The sequence below is a fragment of the Manis javanica genome, chromosome 1 (genome assembly GCF_040802235.1).
Source record: "Manis javanica isolate MJ-LG chromosome 1, MJ_LKY, whole genome shotgun sequence".
NCBI classification, from domain to species: domain Eukaryota; kingdom Metazoa; phylum Chordata; class Mammalia; order Pholidota; family Manidae; genus Manis; species Manis javanica.
This window is the reverse complement of record NC_133156.1, coordinates 14,411,760-14,428,674: the sequence shown is the minus strand read 5'-3', so window position 1 is coordinate 14,428,674 and position 16,915 is coordinate 14,411,760. Positions and strand designations below refer to the sequence as shown.

The 16,915-nt window shown below is 39.3% G+C and overlaps 1 protein-coding gene across 1 annotated transcript; it reads right to left on the bottom strand.

The window, feature by feature from the left end:
* Positions 1–481: 481 nt before the first annotated feature.
* POMP (proteasome maturation protein) lies at positions 482–16,648 on the bottom strand. Its single transcript, XM_037003916.2, has 6 exons — positions 16,513–16,648; positions 13,799–13,896; positions 11,720–11,780; positions 8,209–8,310; positions 5,016–5,109; positions 482–1,303 (listed from the first exon to the last, which is right to left on the bottom strand). The coding sequence occupies exons 1-6, from the start codon at positions 16,513–16,515 to the stop codon at positions 1,236–1,238; spliced, it is 426 nt and encodes a 141-aa protein (XP_036859811.1). The 5' UTR covers positions 16,516–16,648; the 3' UTR covers positions 482–1,235.
* Positions 16,649–16,915: the final 267 nt, after the last annotated feature.

Here is a 16,915-nt window from a genome sequence, read left to right as displayed (position 1 = left end):
ACTACTGACATTGTGAATCAAAAGATTCTTGGTTGCATGGATGTAGCCAGTTTTACAATATGCAGTAGTAACTTTTAAGACATAGAAGGTTCGTGTTTCAATATAAATGAGTTTTTGGAAATATCATCCTCTAGTACTTTTAATCCATTACACAACCAGAAATCCTACTGTTCTGTCTGCTGTAGGGTGCTTAGCAGCATCCCTGGCCTCCACCCCTACATGTCAGTAGGAGGTTCCCCAGCCCACAAAGCTGTGACAACCAGAAATATCTCTAGACACTGTCCAATGTCCTCCTGCCCCTAGAGGGAAGGGGCAATACTGTCTTCACCTGCAAATCAGTGACTTATCCAATAAAGAAGCTCCTGAAAAACTGATAATCAAAATGTATTTTTTCATTAGTGAAAGGTGACCCATTCACTACATCTAAAAATCTGTGATTTTGGTATGCCAGGTTCATAAAGAACACCTTACAGCAAAGAAAAACCATGGTGGAGATTTTCTTTTAAATAATTACAGATTTGTTCATGGGTACTGTTCATGGATACATAGTGTGGGTGTACATGAATGTTCTACTTTAAATTTAAGCATCTTGTGATACATAAATCTATGCAGTACAGTAGTTTAATCAACATCTGCAGGTTATTTTATTTTTCACTTTAAAGTCAAGACCAAAATCAAAACCTCTGAACTTAACTTTTCAACCTGAAAGGATCCAAGAAGAGCCATTATTTCTAACTTAACATCAATAAAGCACATATTATTCTTACGAGTATTAATGGACTCTACAGAAACCTAAAATATAAATACCGTATTTTGTACTTAATTTGAAGTATTGCCACTGAAACCAATTATAAATGTTTACTCAGAGAGATGCTACTATGAAGGTTGCAAACTCAAATACTGACAATGACTATTCAAAATTTAATTTATGGTATACCAAGAAAACAGGCTGAACTGGAACCTGTGGATAGTTTTATAATATTCACTAGCAACAATGTTTTAAAGACCAGAAGGCTACTGTTTTCTATAAACTAGGAGTTTCAAAATCAGCTTTAGTGCTTTCAACTGTCACATGGCCATAAACCAAAGACTCAAATAATTTCAAATGATCACAGATACTATTTATGCAAAAATTCTCTTAAGTCAGTACTTTTAATGTTGTGCACATCAAATTATAGTAAAAATACAAGTATAAACAAGATGCAGCCCCCTAATTTCATGACCAGCATGCTGCATTACAGTAAACCGAGTTTATATTCCACCATCAAGTGTGGTTCTCCCATTAGTTCACTTTGTGATGGGTCTGAAAACAAACAGAAAGAAACATTAAAGATTCTTAAAAAAAGATAACGCCAACGTCCACTCACATGAAAAAGTACAACACACAAAAACAGACCCCCCAGTTGCCTGGGGTGGGGGAGTGGCACATAGAGGGTGCTGACTGCAGTGACCAGGAAACAGGGTGATAAAACATTTACACCTTGCTTTGGGGGACAGTTACACAGCTGTACACATTTGTTAAAATTCACAGAACCATATGATTAAAATGGGTGCATTGTATTGTATGTCAATTATACTTCAACACAGATGATTTTAAAAGAAAACACAGATTGCAAAAGTTCTCCTTTTTCAGTGTTTATGTTTTTCAGTGGCTTCCCTGATGAGTATAGGAACAATCTCTAAGAGACTAAGCAATCTCTTAATCTAATTTGCAAAAATGTTTTATCTCTGTTGTTTGCTCTATTACACACACATATGCACAAACATAAGCTAGAATTCTAGAGCAAGAAAACCTGCTACAATTATTAATAAACTGCTATGTATGTAATAGGTATTCAACATCTAAACCAAAAAAAAATGTCTACACGTGAGCACAAAGAACAGGCAAAAATGTTTACTGCAGCAGTGTTTCCTGTTAATGAATAAAAAACAGAAAGCTCCATCAATAAGTGTATTCACGTATCACACATACTCTTAGTTACAGCACGATACCAACTGTGTTTTTTTTAAAAAAAGCACTAGGCAATGCCCAAATTTTCGACTATAAACACTTGTGTATGAAGACACAGAAAAGTCTGGAAGGGTACACACTGAAAACAGCAGGTAACTAGGGAATGAGGGAGAGAAATGGGCTTGGGGGTAATCATGCAGGGCCTGGGTTTCAGCTGCAATGTTTAAAATTTATAAACAAAGAATAAATTCATTTATATAATGACGACTTTCTTTTAAACTCTGTTTTTTTTAAGCTGTTGACTTCAGTAATGTACTCATTAAATAAACCGCTCACACCAGAGCACAGCACACCGCGCAGGCAAGGGCCTGGCCTGGGGTTCTAGCGCCTGCTCTGCCGCCAGCCCGCTGTGAGACCGTGAGGGCGGACAGGGCCCCTCCGTCGGTTTGTCTGCTCATCTTAAGGTGAGGGACTGCAGGAAATGGAAGGCCACTAGTTTTGACTTTACTGTTACCCTCCTCGTATTCCCTTCCTTGGAAAATGTGCGGATTCTTCTTGGCCAAGCACTTCCCTGATGAGCACGCCTCACCACCTCCAACACTTGAACAAATGTAAATTGAAGAAACACAGATTCTCGTCATGGTTCTTCGGTCCCCACAGAGCTCAGATGAACACCTCATGATAGCCTCAAACATTCCTTCTGAGTCAGAGGTGATGGGAATGTGCTGAGCAAGGGCTTTCAACACTTACTATGGATCAAGCACCTTTCCAGGAGCTGAGGACACAGAATTAACCAAACAAAGTCCCCAGCTCTCATGAAACTTATGTTTTGAGGAAGACATGTAAGAAACAAGAAAAACACCAGGTAAGTGTGATGGAAAGAAAGTGAGGTGACAGGGTCAGAGACTACTTGAGACTGAATGGTCAAGAAGTCCTCTCCAAAGGAGTGACACTTAAACTGGGAAAAATACTCTAGCAGAAGGAACAGCTAAGGCAAGGAGGCCCTTCGGTAAAGCCATAAACAGCCCATATACTACACAGAGTTCCCACTAAGGGAAATACCCAGACACAGTGTGGTGGTCTCATACTGACAAAACCCAGGGCGTACCTCACCAGAGGATCTTTCCAGCTTATATCTACCTTAGATATACGAGGAATGAATATAAAAAGATTTCCACAAATAGATAGCAATATTTTTAAATATGAAATGGTATCACATCACATCGCTGCTAAAAACCATTGCACAGCTCTCCACGGCCTTCGGCAAAAGCTCCGTTTCATGGTCAGCAAGGTTCTGGCTCCTCTGCACCGGCCTAGCTTCTCAGCCCAGCTTACTCCACTCGCCACTCACTGAACACTCCAGCTATACGGGCCCTCTTCACACACTCTCACTGTGTGTTGGGAGACAAGGTCTCTATGGGTCTCTCAAGATTCTGCAAGTCCTGGAAGCAGATGCACTGCCTGCCTATGTTCTGGACTCTCTTGCCAAGGCAGTTTCTACAGTGAACAGCCTCAGAAGACAGAGATCCTGCCGTGTCTCCCCTGGAGCATGAACAAGCAGGCTGACCACCATTATAAAAGATTCCGGTGCCCTGACCCTGGGGTTCCTCTTCCTGTAAGAAAACACACGGTATGTGCAGATGTCACCTGACACTCTTTTTGCTGCCTGTGGGAATGGGGGCTCAGAGAACCAACAGAAAAGCTGATACTCTGGCTACTGCAATTGCTGGGAGAAACAAACTGTCCTTAGTCTCTTGCAGCCTCCACAAAACCATGGCAAGCTAACCTGTTAGCTCACAAGTAGGACAGGACTGTCCACCCTTCCGAGTTCTTCAGCTATCCTCAAGTTAGAGACCCTGAACAAACTGCTGCTTCTGGCTGAAGTATCCTCTACTTTTAGATCAACTAATTCATATATCCTTCAGGAATCAACGAAAGTGCCACATTCCCAGAGGTGCCTACATCTCCCACCCAACAACAAAGCATATCCTGTCCTTTTTATTCCTAGAACTTACCACAATTTGTAATTATATGTTTGTGTTTCATCTGTTTAATGTTTACCTCCCACACCAGAACACACAGATGTTTGTTTTATCCCTGTTGTATACAGCCTAGCCCAGTGCCCGACGTATAACTGACTGACTGAATACTCAGTAAGTCCCTCTCCCTTTCTTTACACAGAATTACAGAAGTTTATTTTTAGATGAATGCCTTTTTTTATAACAAATTTAAAAGTAACTATGTATAGACATGACCTATTGCCTTATGAATTTTAAATGAGGTCTAAATTCAATTTAAAAGCCTAAGAATTCCAGGTTTTCCGGCATTCAGAAAATTCCCTCAAAGAGGAGGCTCACCAGACTTCTGTTGTGTCCACAGCATTTCCTTACCAGGACACATCGACAGCCAAGCAAAACTAATACAATTTAATCCCGTTGGGTTTCTCTGCTTCTACTTAACTGCTGGGGCATAATGAGCTGGGGCAATACTGGACAGAATTCTATTTGTTTATCTTCCTCAGAACCAGAAAAAACAGAGGATGCTGCATGTATTGTTCTTACTTAAAACTCATTTATCTCATACCTAATACAATTAATCAGGGAATTTTGTTAAAAATAACAGATTTTTCTTTCCTCCTCACCATTTATAGAAGCACAAGATTTACTTTTTTGGGGGGAGGGGGGCAATTTTTAAAGAAAACTTTCTCTTACTTTCTTCTTGTCATTTAAAAAACTAGTCATATCCCATAAACATTTTGAATACTGAATCAATCATTGTTTAAGCCACCCAGGAACGCTGTATTATGCCACACTTTATCCTCAGGAGATGAATGGCTACCACTAATTGACTGAAATGACTACAACCTCAGAACTCCATAAATAATTTTCACTTTAAGAACCAGTTAAAGAGCTGTTACTGCCATTACATTTTCTTATTGCAGGGCATAAACACGAGGGGCCTCCGATCAGCTGTAAGCTCCGTGATGACGACATGCTGTCAGCTCTGTTTGCTGCTGCCTTGCGCATTACCGGGGCTCCATAAAGAGGTGCTGAGTGACACTTACCATTAAGAATATCTTCAAACCCGATTGTCTCATCATTACCCCTCAAAATATCCAGTGAAAGGTTTGAGCTTGGAAGAAATGGAAGACGTTGAACCTTCAGAAAAGCATGAAAGAGCAAAATTAGAAAAGCCAAAGAGAAAGAAATATATATGGAATGCAATTTTATGTTCATTTTTTATTTGTAGAATTCACAAAAGTATCAATTTACCTACCAGGGAAAAAAAAGTACCAGGTCATATTTTAGACTCAAACCAAGTTTTAAAATAATTCCTCAAACTTTACTCAAAATATGTAAAGACACTGAAGTTGTAGCTTTTCTTAGCACTTAATAATCCCATCAGGTATGCACTTATTTTGGGGCATGGCTTCTGTCTAGGAAAACCCAGCAGATACTTTGTTATGAAATGCAAAATCCCCGAACCTGACACCATGTCTACTTAATAAATGTGGGATGATCAAATTCCTGAAGAAATTCCAAGTCAGTGAAAGCACTATTCTACTTAATAAACTGGTTACATTTTGTATGCTGTTTGGTATTGCTCATAGTACAAGTTAAGTTATAACCCTTCAAAACAGTAGTGGTAACCAGAAATGAAGATCAAAGTCACTTGTGGGGCCTTTAAAAAGCAGTATCATTCTAAACTAGTATAATCTACTTTTTCCAAGTATTAAATACACATACTAAAGACTGGTACCTAAAATATAGTGGAGAAAGCATAGGCTGTGAAGGCAGAGATCTAGATCCAAATTCTGTTTTTCCTTCTTATCTTATGCAAATCCTATGGCTCTGCATAAGTCACCTGATACGTCTCACCCTCAGTTTCCTCACCTGTCAAACAGGATACCACCACCTTCCTCTCAAACTTACAGAACAGTGTAGTGTAAAATATGGATACAGTACAGATAACTCAAACATTCAGTTTTCTGTTCTCTGTTCGTTGTCCAGAGACTATAACTAGAATCAATGGAGATAACTATCAAATTTTGAATATCTTCAAAAGAATACCAAAAGTGGAGTATGTGGCCAGTGACTAAATGATTCTAGCAGCTTAAAGTAATCATCACAACTTTAGAATCTAAGGGGGGAAGTAGGATTTTTTTTCCCCTGCAAGAAAATGTACCCAGCCTAAAATTATTTTTGATTACTAATGGCTTGTGGAATTATTTAAATTTCTTTTACCATATGGAAAAATTTCTCTAGGTTCTTCAAAAGTGGAAGCAAAAACAAAAAACAAACAAAAAAAGGAAATGGGGAGGATAGAAGAATAAACAAGCGAGCCCTTACGTTAAGCCAGACATTAAGGGGGGCTGGTAGTCACAGTTTGATCAGATACCGAACTGAGAAAACATCCAAAGCAGGAGGCAGTGGGCAGTTACACATCCCCTGATGAGTAAGAGCTGCAACAGTACAGGGACCAGAAAAGGAGCCAGAATTCCAGACAAAGATCTTTGGGGTAAATGGAATCAAAAAGTTAGGCCCAAAACAGGAGCAGTTATGTAGCTGGGATCTAAGCAGCAGGAGCATAAAACAAAGGTAACAAGTCTCTGCCATACACATTACTTCACTTAACCTTCAGAACATCCCTGATAATGCTACATTGTTCTTACTGCTAACTCCATTTCACAAGAAAAACAAATGATCTGAGGCTCAGAAGGTCTATTTAAGTTCTTCAAACTAGTAGATGATGAAGCCAAGATTTATATTCAAAGTCTGACTTAAAGCTATGCGTGCTCTTTTAGAGCTTTATCCTTGGAAACAAGTTCTCGACAGCTTCTAAGGTGAGTTAGCCAATACAACTGATGATACTGACAGAATTTATTGAAAAAGACACAACTTCTGCCAGGTGTGAAGAAGGAATCTGCAGCAGTAGGAAGAGTGTGCACTATTAGGCTAGAGTGTGCACACTGGGTTGGCGGGCAGCAGATGGAGCACGGTAGCGGTCGGAGCCGATGCAGCGGTATGATGAGAAGAACGGGTGATGGACTGGATGGTGGGGGTGCGAGGTGGCAAGGAGGGGCTGGGCGAGATAACCAAGGCTAATGCTCCAATTTCCACCCTACCTGTCCATAGGTGATAAAGAGCATGAGAGGAATAAGGAGTTACTCTGTACTTGTAACTTTATGAAGTGTCTGTGGGACTTCCAACTGGAGAAATGTATAGACTTAGAGCTCATGAAAATTCTAACTTGGGAGTCACCAACATACACGTGGTAACAAAAGCCACAGGAATGGATAAAGAGAGGACTGGAGGTGGACACTAGCAAAACTAGTACTATCAGGGAACAGAAAAACACAAAAGGAACCTACACACAGACACCTGAGAACAAGGTTTCAGAAAGGATGGGGACATCAGGCAAGTGTGATGTCCAAAAAGCCAAGAGAAGGAAGGCACCATTAGTGCCACACACCACAGGGAGACCAAGCCAAGTGACGGCATGAGAACGTCCACACTGTTCCGGAGCAGCTTTGTTGGTGTGATGGGAGCCAGAAAATAGTAGGTGGTGTGAATAAGATGTAAAGGAATGTACACAGTAAATGTAGGCAACTCTTCTAAGAAGCTCAACTTGAAAAAGCACACTTCATGAGCAAAAAGTTGCTATAAAGGTTATTTGGGATTAACACAATTTTTGTTTCATTTTTTAAAGGACTAAAGAGGTTGGAATATATGTTAATGTTGCTGCTAAGTTGAACCAAGTGGAAAGAGTGGTTGAATTTATTTGCTATAGAAAGGATCCATGAAAAGGAATTCCCTGCAGTAGTGTGACATGATAACAGAATCCAGAGCACAGATAGGGAGACAGTTCTTAACTACTTGGAAGCACATTTCTAAAGATCTTATTCCTGAACAAGTATACTCAGCCACACACAAGCCACCTACTAGATTATCTCCACTTGGATATTCCGAGGTATGTCTCAACCTTCAGTGTAACTCCCCAGAATGAGAAAAACATGAAAAGTGGATGCAGGGAAGTTTTCAGACACAGAGTCCATAATTTGAAGTTTTCCATCTTAATGTCTTCTTTTTTTCCTATGAAGTAGGAATTGAGGTCATATCATAAAAAGAGGCAAAGCAGATAGGTTGTAGGGGAGAAGAGAAAGTAAGGTTTGTATAGCTATTATTAAATCAGAAGTCCTTCTAGTCGGTATCAATACACATGTGAGATATATACATGACTGACATCCATAAACTCACCTGTTGCACTGCCTTGAATTCCATTTGTAATTTTAGTGGAGCAAACAGACCCTGGATGTTTCTCAGTGTAGAAAAATTCATTTTGTCTTGGTTGAGTTGGAACTACAAAAGACAACAATGTAATTTTAAATGCTCCACTTAATGTTCTTTCAAAACAGCATTTATGCATATGACCATAATACTTAAGGGATTTCAGTATTTATAACTGAGATAAAAAGATTTTACCAATTTCTTCAATATATATTAGAATATATGTCTTTATTTTATCCAGCATGCAGATGTACTTCACCAGTGTTCAATTACCACCTAAAAAGTGGATTTACAAAACTAAGAAATGTCTTCCACATTACAAGTGTATTTACAAAGCACAATCACATTCTAGTGCTTCTGATTAGAATTACTGCAAAACTGATAGTGCAAAGGACAGATCCACAGTTGTACATAGTGACAAAAATTAATACTGACTTTCTAAGCACGAAAGTATGCATTTCAAAGGCCTGCATGAAAGAAATAATCAGACCCATTATACCACCCTGTTAATTAAATTACAATGTTTAAGCTCCTCTTTTTAGGGTAACTGATTCTGGGGCAGGGGGAGCCAAAACCCCGAAAGGTCCATCTAATTTGCATTGGGTACTAATTAGCCACTTTCTTCTGGAGTCATACTTTTACTAAGCACTGATGATTACTTTTTAAAAACTTACTGCAACTTAATGTCCTTTAGGCATAATCAATCAACTTGACTCATGGATTCTAAAAGTTTCCCAAAACGGTTCCTAAGGACAGTGGATGATATGCAAACAGTCTACTCCAAAGATCTGTTTGACCTCAGGTAATTATAGTAAGGTAAAGTGACCTCTGTGATTATTTTTTAATTACACTACAATCTCTTGATAAGATTTTTTTAAGTTATTAAAAAAAGGTAATTTTGATCAGTATCTTTTCTGAGATTAGTGCTACTAGGGACCCGGGGGCCATATATATATATATATATATATATGGAAGTCTGAAGGTAAGACATCTAGCAATTTAATTTTATGTGGTTTAATATACTTGACATCAAAATTCTGACAGATGGTCCTTAGGGAAAATATGCAATATTTTATTACAGGTCTATGGTCTGAAGTTCCAATTGAAAGGTTCCCCTTAAACACTGAGTTATCCTCATGGTAAGTAAATACAATTTTATATAGAAAAATTCAATTTTATAGACTTTGATGAATGCACATATCTTATAATGTGATGTCAACTACAATTATCAATCAACATATATATACTTAATTATTATCAACCATATGAAAATTATAATTACATTCTGTGGTGACATATGACAGAACAGTAGAAACAGTCTACCCTGGAGAAGATTGTAAAATCTAGTTGGAAAGACATTACACACAGAACAGGGCTTCTGAACCCTTGGCAGTACTGTGGTGAGTGGGGACTGTTCTGCACACTACAGCACGTTGAGTGCCTCTTACCCAACAGCAGCCAATACCAAAGACCCTTCTCCCAAATACTACCTATGACAAACAGACATTTCCAAATATCTGGAGGGGTGAGGGGCACATTGGCAAAATCACCTGGAGCTGAGAACTACCGGTATAAATGCTAATGGTCATCTTCTATCACTATCACCACTGCACCTCCCAATCATGGAGAGCTATGATAAAGCCAGCATATGCCAAGGGATGGTCTCTTACTAATTCCATTTTACAGATGAGGAAACTAAGACTTACAGAGAGATTAAGCAACTTGCTCAAGTTTACTTAGCTAGTAAGTATGACACTACAAGTTTAAATCTATGTTCAATTACAGAACCCATGCCAGAAGACTTATGATAGGTAAGAACCACAGAATTTCAAGAGACTACCATTAACTGTTTAAGCGATTAAAGAAAACTATATAGAGGCAGTAGATGTAAGCAGAGTCTCAAAAGATCAATGAAATTTTTAGACTCATCACCATTTTGGCCAGTCTCACTCAAATTTGTTAAAGTTTCTCTTAACACGCATTGCCCAAATCTAAGTCAGACTAATTAACAGGAAAATGAGACTATTATTTCCCTTGATTTAAGCCCTATCTTATTACTAATGAAGTCCAAGATTTGCATTAACTGTTTTCAGGCTAATGTAATCTGTTGGCTTATACCAAACATACAATCTAAATTGTCAATTGTTTTTTATGTAACCAAGTCAAGTTTATCCACCTAAAGGTATGTGATTCATTTTCTGAACCTGAATGCAGAACTTCACATTCACCTCCATGTGTCTTTTTCAAGTTTCTGCCTAGTCTTTAGGTTCACTGTGTCATCTGTCATGTTATTCGCTTACTCATCAAAATAAGCTATCCGTATCAGCTTTTTTTCCCCATGAACCTGATTTACATGCTTTCTATGGTTAACAATAAGTCTGTAAAAAACACAACCTCCCCAAGTCACCTTCTGAGCATGAAACCAGAATGCACCTCAGCAACTTAGAAGCCCTTTTATTTTCTCATCTAATTTGAACTTCAATTTCATCATCGCATAATTAATTCTACTCTTCCTTACAGAAAGCTCCTTTCCCCTTGGCTAAAAAGGAATAGGTCAGCTTTCAGTTAACTGGTTAACACAGCACCATCTTCCCCAAATAGTAAAGTAACTCTTGTTTTGGATGTATATTTAAAAACCTTTCTATGTTAGTCATTTGTAATACAGTTCATTTCTTAGTGTTTATATTCATTTTTGGATTCCCCCACCCTGCCCCTGACCCCACAACAAGGTTTTTGGTTTTGTTTATCGCTTTATTATTGGAAATGAAATACATATTCGAAGTTGTTAACAGTTTTCTCAAAGTGACCATTCAGTAATACTCTGTATATTTTATTTTCTAATGTATTTTAAACATTACTCTAATAAAATACTACTTAAAAAAAAATACCTTTCAGGTTGTCTTGAGGACATCTGCACAGGCTATTTCCCCCTTCGGGAGTGACCATCCCCTCTCTACAAAGCCTTACACAGGCTCTAAGCACACAAGGTTGCTCCATCTCTGGTCCTTTATGACATTTCATGAACCCCCATCCACTATTTGTCCTCCCACTAAATTTGTAGCCCCTAAAGCATGGGGATTATGTCATAGTCATCTGTGTACCTACTGTGCATAGCGAGTAGATATGTCTCTCAGTTACTTAAGAGATGCAGGGCTTGACAAAGAGGTCAAGGCTAGAGATAGGGACTCAAAGATCAACAGCAAGAACAACAGGGGAAAAACAGAAAACAGGATCATCTAATGAGAAAGTATTATGAGAAGAATGGAGAAGGGGACCCACCTTTAGCAATGTCCATAAAAAAGAGAAAAATGTATAGAAAGGGAATTTTGGTGAAGCAGTATAATGATAATTCAAAGCCTACTCTATAAGAATATTGAAAGTAAGGCCTCATAATTCTTGATGGTCAAATGCTCAATATCAGAATTGATTAATAAATAAAAACACAAAAGTATAAAAATATTGACACAGGTAACATACTTACATTTTTTTCAGATAATTCAAGTGGATGACTGGGTAGAAGTTCATTTTTCACACAAGAGACACTGAAAATAAACATTTAAAACAGATTATACATTACTAAACCTCAAAATCATATCAATGATGTAACTATAACAGAATAGCATGAGGGAGTTTTTCTGGGATGATGAAACTTGTTATCTCAATTGTGGTTATAGGAGTGTATTAGAATTCATATAACTATACATCAAAAGGGAAAGTCAAATTTACTGTATGACGATTGTTTTAAAATGCATCTATTACAGAATTACAGATACTGGTGGTCACGACTTCAATTTACTCGAGAGAACATCTCCGAAAAATGTTGTTAAATGGCATCCCATATCTAGAAGAAATTTAATGAAGTATGTTCATGACTATCACTCTGATGACACGCTTCTTGTATTATATAAAATACCTAAGCCTCTTCAGGGCTAATGCATATTGAGTACTTAATTTATCTTTAATAAATACATGTTGAACAGTACGTTTAACATTCACTGAATACCTACTATGTACAAAGTACTTTGTTAGGTGATAAACAGCTAGAACCAGACCACTGGTCTTTATCACTCTAGATATATAAAGTTGACTATCTTATTGTCTAAAACATGATTTGTCCTTAGAAATCCTACAACAATAGTTTATTGAATATTGTTTTTGTAGAGATCATTATCCTAGAAATGGAATTTCAAAATGGTTCTGTTTATGGCAATCTTAACAGTCTAACCAGGAAGAAAAAGGAGCATTTTGTGTGAAAAAAATAAATAACAAATCATCAGGACTTGCTGACTAGCTTACAGATTTGATTATACAGTTGACCCTTGAACAACACGGGGTGGGCCGACCTGGGCTGGGAGGGGCATACTTTGAAGGAACAAAGGTTTCCTGCCTCCATCCTCCGGGCTGGCCTATCAAGGCCTTGCTGGGCTCCTCTGTTCCTCTCAGATCCCAGTGTTTCTCTCTGGTCCAGACAGCAGTGGGTTAGTTCAGTTGGTTAGAGTGTAGTGCTAATAATGCCAAGCTCACAGGTTCCATCTCCATACAGGTCACTACGTATGTTTTTCCTTTTCCATTTCTATCCACCACATCACCCGTGGAATCTGGTGCCTTATATCCAACTACAGATACTGTATATTTACTGAAAAAAATTCACGTATAAGTGAACCCTTGCAGTTCAAAGCCATGTTGTTCAAGGGTCCACTGTACTATAAATCAAATTACATCTCCAATTCCAAAGGCTGTATGAATTGCATCTTTCACTACAAAGTGCAGACAATAATGAAGCATTACTTCTATCCCCAAACACTAGCATTTGAATGGCAGTCTTTTTATAGGAAGAACTAAATACTTAAAAATTAGATATAAAATTCAAAACACAAAATGTCCATGGATGGTGGAGGTGTGTGGATGCATGGATTATCCTTATTTGATTAAAAAGAAAAGCAACTTGCCACGAAAAAGAAGTAGGCCAGAAATTGAGACCTGAACATTTAGAACCATAGAGAAAATTGAGGGAAGGGATATAATTGTGTGCTGAAGCTAGAAAAGAAAAACAGCAGCAGCTAACACACTGAGTGCTTACCAGTAATGTCAGGTACCATTCTAAGTATGTATTAAACTCATTTATTCCTCAAAATATAAACAGCCCCTCTCCCAGAGATGAGGACACTGAGACACAGAGCAATTAAGTAACCCACCCAAAGGCATACATCTAATAAACAGCACAGCCAGGATCAAAACCCAGGCAGCCTGAGCACAGAGTCCATGCTCTTAACTGCTATGTTATCTGTAAAAAAACATAATAATAATCTTTCCAAATCATGCTACTGGGTAACATTTCCTAGGAGGACGCTCTATCCTGGGAAATGACCACTTTGATTAGATGCTTCTACAGGAAACATCTAAGCCTCCGCTCCCCTCCTCCCCCAGTCTAAGTTATTATTAACTGCTATGTCCCAAGTTAAATATATATTTATGGCCTATCAAAATATTTAAAAATTGTAAAAAGTAATTCACAGGAACATTTTATTGTGACAGCCAAACTCATAACTCCCCTGCATACCCTTTTCGAAGAAGATCATGACTTTCAAAAGGTCCACTTGCTGTAAGTTCAGTAACTGGAATACTGTCCTTTAGCTGAGATCCAAGTCCTCTGGCATTCTACAACACAAATAAAAAACTACTGAATACAAAAAATTCAAAAAAATTCACACTGGGTATCTATGCAAAAAATACTATATAAGCACTAGAAAGAAAAGATAAGTTCTCTGCCCTCAAAGAGCCCACTAAGTCTAGACAATTACAGTAACTCTTATCGTTATGGTAGAGGGATATACATGGTATAGTGAATACCAAATTTGGAGGTAGGAAGGTTTCCTGAGTTGATCTCTGAATGCTGTCAGATTGAGAGACACTCCAAAAAAAGAACAGAGCTAAAGGTATAAATGAACAACCTACAAGAAGTCTGAGATGACTGGCTATATGTCTGCGTAGGGCAGGAGTAAAGGCTGGCAAATGAAAACAGGAAGTCTTAAACATGAAAGAAATTTGTATTTTATTCCAAAATTGAGAGAGCCTCTTAAGAGTTATGACATGATCATATTTGCTTTAATTGGAAACACGCTTCTCCTTAGGTTGGAATAATTAGCACAGAAAGAAAAAAGTTGAGAGCAGAATCCTCGGGAATAACATTCCTTAAGAACAAGGAAATGGGATCAGGAACAACAGAGGAGCTGGAAAAGAGCGGTCAGAGAAGCTAAGAAAGGAAATTTCATGAAGTGTTTGGTTTCCATAATAAGGTGCTACCTATGAAAAATAAATATATCTAATCAGGATAATGTAAAAAAAAACAAAAACTCTCAGTGCATTTGGTACTGGTACACCTACACCTTTACATTTATACTATAAAACATTTAATCACCAATATGTATCAAACATCTACTGTGTGGCAGGTACTCCACACATGCTAAAGATACATGTCTACCCACAGGCTTTAGCCTAATGAAAATAGAATGAACAAGCAAATAAAATGTAGTAAATATTAGAAGAGGTCAAACAGAAGACGCTGATTTTAAGTCACTTTTTGCTCAAGTACAATGTCCCTGCAATTCTGCTGAAAAATGTAAAACAGCTACAGGTAGTTTGATATCTAGTCTTACACTATTCTACAAAAAACTATTTTGATTAATTATTTACTGTCAATTATTTATGTAATGTTTATTGTTATTATTAAATGTTTATGTAAAAATGTAACTGTTAACTGTTCAAACTAATTTAATAAAGAATCAACTTTTTAAATTGATTTCTTCATTCAGTTGTGTATTTTATTTGGCTAGGTACTTGACCCTACCCAGCATTTCTTCCATCTACCACCCCAGTCCAGACACTCACACCTGAGTCACTTTAATAGCACTCCACTGGGTCTTGCTGCCTCTGGACTCCTCCATTTTCCAATTCTGCATATAAAGATTTTCCTAAAACATACACTCTCCCCCACCAAAGCTGCTAAAAAAACACTGTTCACTGATTCAATAATGCCTTAAGAATAAAGTCAAGTCCAAGGTCATTAGTCTGGAACTCAAGAACTTGCACAACAGGTTTCAACACCCATACACAGAAGTCTCATGGTTACTCCGAAAAAGATTCTGGAATCTATCTGGACTGTCACTAACCCCCTATGTGACTGTGATCAAGGCACACAACCCCTCTGGCCCTCCTTACTGTTCTTTTCAGGCACCTGAACTTTTTCCAAAACTAGAGTTGCATAACTGTACCTTTCCAAATGTATCTCCTGCTTTACTTAATCTACTTACTTTCTTATATTGAATATTCTCTTCCTCCCAGATTGCTCTATTATAAAGGAACATAAGAAAAGTTTCTTCTGAGCACAAGTAAAAGGAGAATTCTGATCTCTGGATTCTACTGTTACCATATTCCCAATTTCCTTTTGTAAAATATCGGGATTAGTACTTGATGCTTCTAATAAAATAGCAGAGGAAAACAAATCTATGGTAAGTTAATTATCACTAATTAAGACTGTTTATGAAACCTTTTTGCAATGATCAGCAGTATTTACCAACAGAGGCTTTCAGGATTTGGATGGCCTAGCAGCAGTATCAGAGTCAGGGGCAATGGCAATTGAGGAATCTTTCCCACATATCACCACTTTTAAATTAAAAAGAAAGAAAGAGAGAGGAGGGAGGGTGCGGAAGAGATGCACTAACAATACCGACAAACGGGGGTAACAAATGCCTGATTCCCCCCCACCACTCCCCAGTTTCTGGCACACTACAATCTCCCAAAGGGAAGGATGAAGCTGAGTGATAAAACCGCGACCTACAGCTGTGCATTAACCAAGGCAGTTCAGAGGGTCGGGGTGGGTGCGGACTCTGGGCTCCAAAAATTCTCCCCTCAAGGCAAGGACTCGGGCAGCGCCACACCAGCGAACTTGCTGTTTGGGATTTGTCCCTCCCAGCTCCGCGCCAACTACGGCGAAGCGGCCGACGCCTGCAGGGGTCTTGCGGACGAGGAGGGCACAGGAGGCGGAGGAAGATGCAGCCGAAACGCTGCTCGCAGGCTCAGCGCCGGAGCCCGGCCCCGGCGACAGCCACGAAACCCCCCGGCCCCGTGACTCGACAGATTATGGCGCCCGAGGCCGGCCTCAGCCTCCCGCCGCCGGCGCCGCCTCCAGGGGCCTGGCTGCGACGCTGCGAGCTGCTCCGCCAGGCCACAGTGCCGCGCACGTCGGGAACAAGGGGCCCCCGGGGGCTCACTCACCATCTTCAACTCGCTTTGCGAACAGCCTCTCAACCCGTTACCGTCAGAGGACCGCGCCGCTCACTTCCGTTTCCGGGGTTGCCCCCCCACATCCGCCGGAAGTGCGTCCGTCCGGGCGAGGAAGGAAGTAGGGCGCGGGGCACCGGGAGGGAGCCGCGCGGGGCCGAAGCTCCCACGCCTGAAGTCCCGAGGGACGCGGGGCCAAGGGCGCAGTAAGGGTGTGGGCTGGGAGGAGGGCGGGGTCGGGACGAGATGTGCCGAAGGGGAGGGAAGACGCGGAGGCCGCTTTATTAGTAATAAACATCTATCGGTCCTACCTTGGAAGATGTGCAATGGGCTTTAGTAAATCCATCGCCTTATTTAATACAAAACTTCTTTGAAGTAGATATATTTTTCGTAAGGG

Bases quoted from the DNA above. Each gene is read 5' to 3' on its own strand.
- POMP (XM_037003916.2), bottom strand. The intron at 5,110-8,208 runs GTGAGTTTATGG...GCTTTTCTGAAG, and splicing joins AATTCAAGGCAGTGCAACAG to GTTCAACGTCTTCCATTTCT. The intron at 1,304-5,015 runs GTAAGTGTCACT...GTTTGTTTTCAG, and splicing joins GTTTGAAGATATTCTTAATG to ACCCATCACAAAGTGAACTA.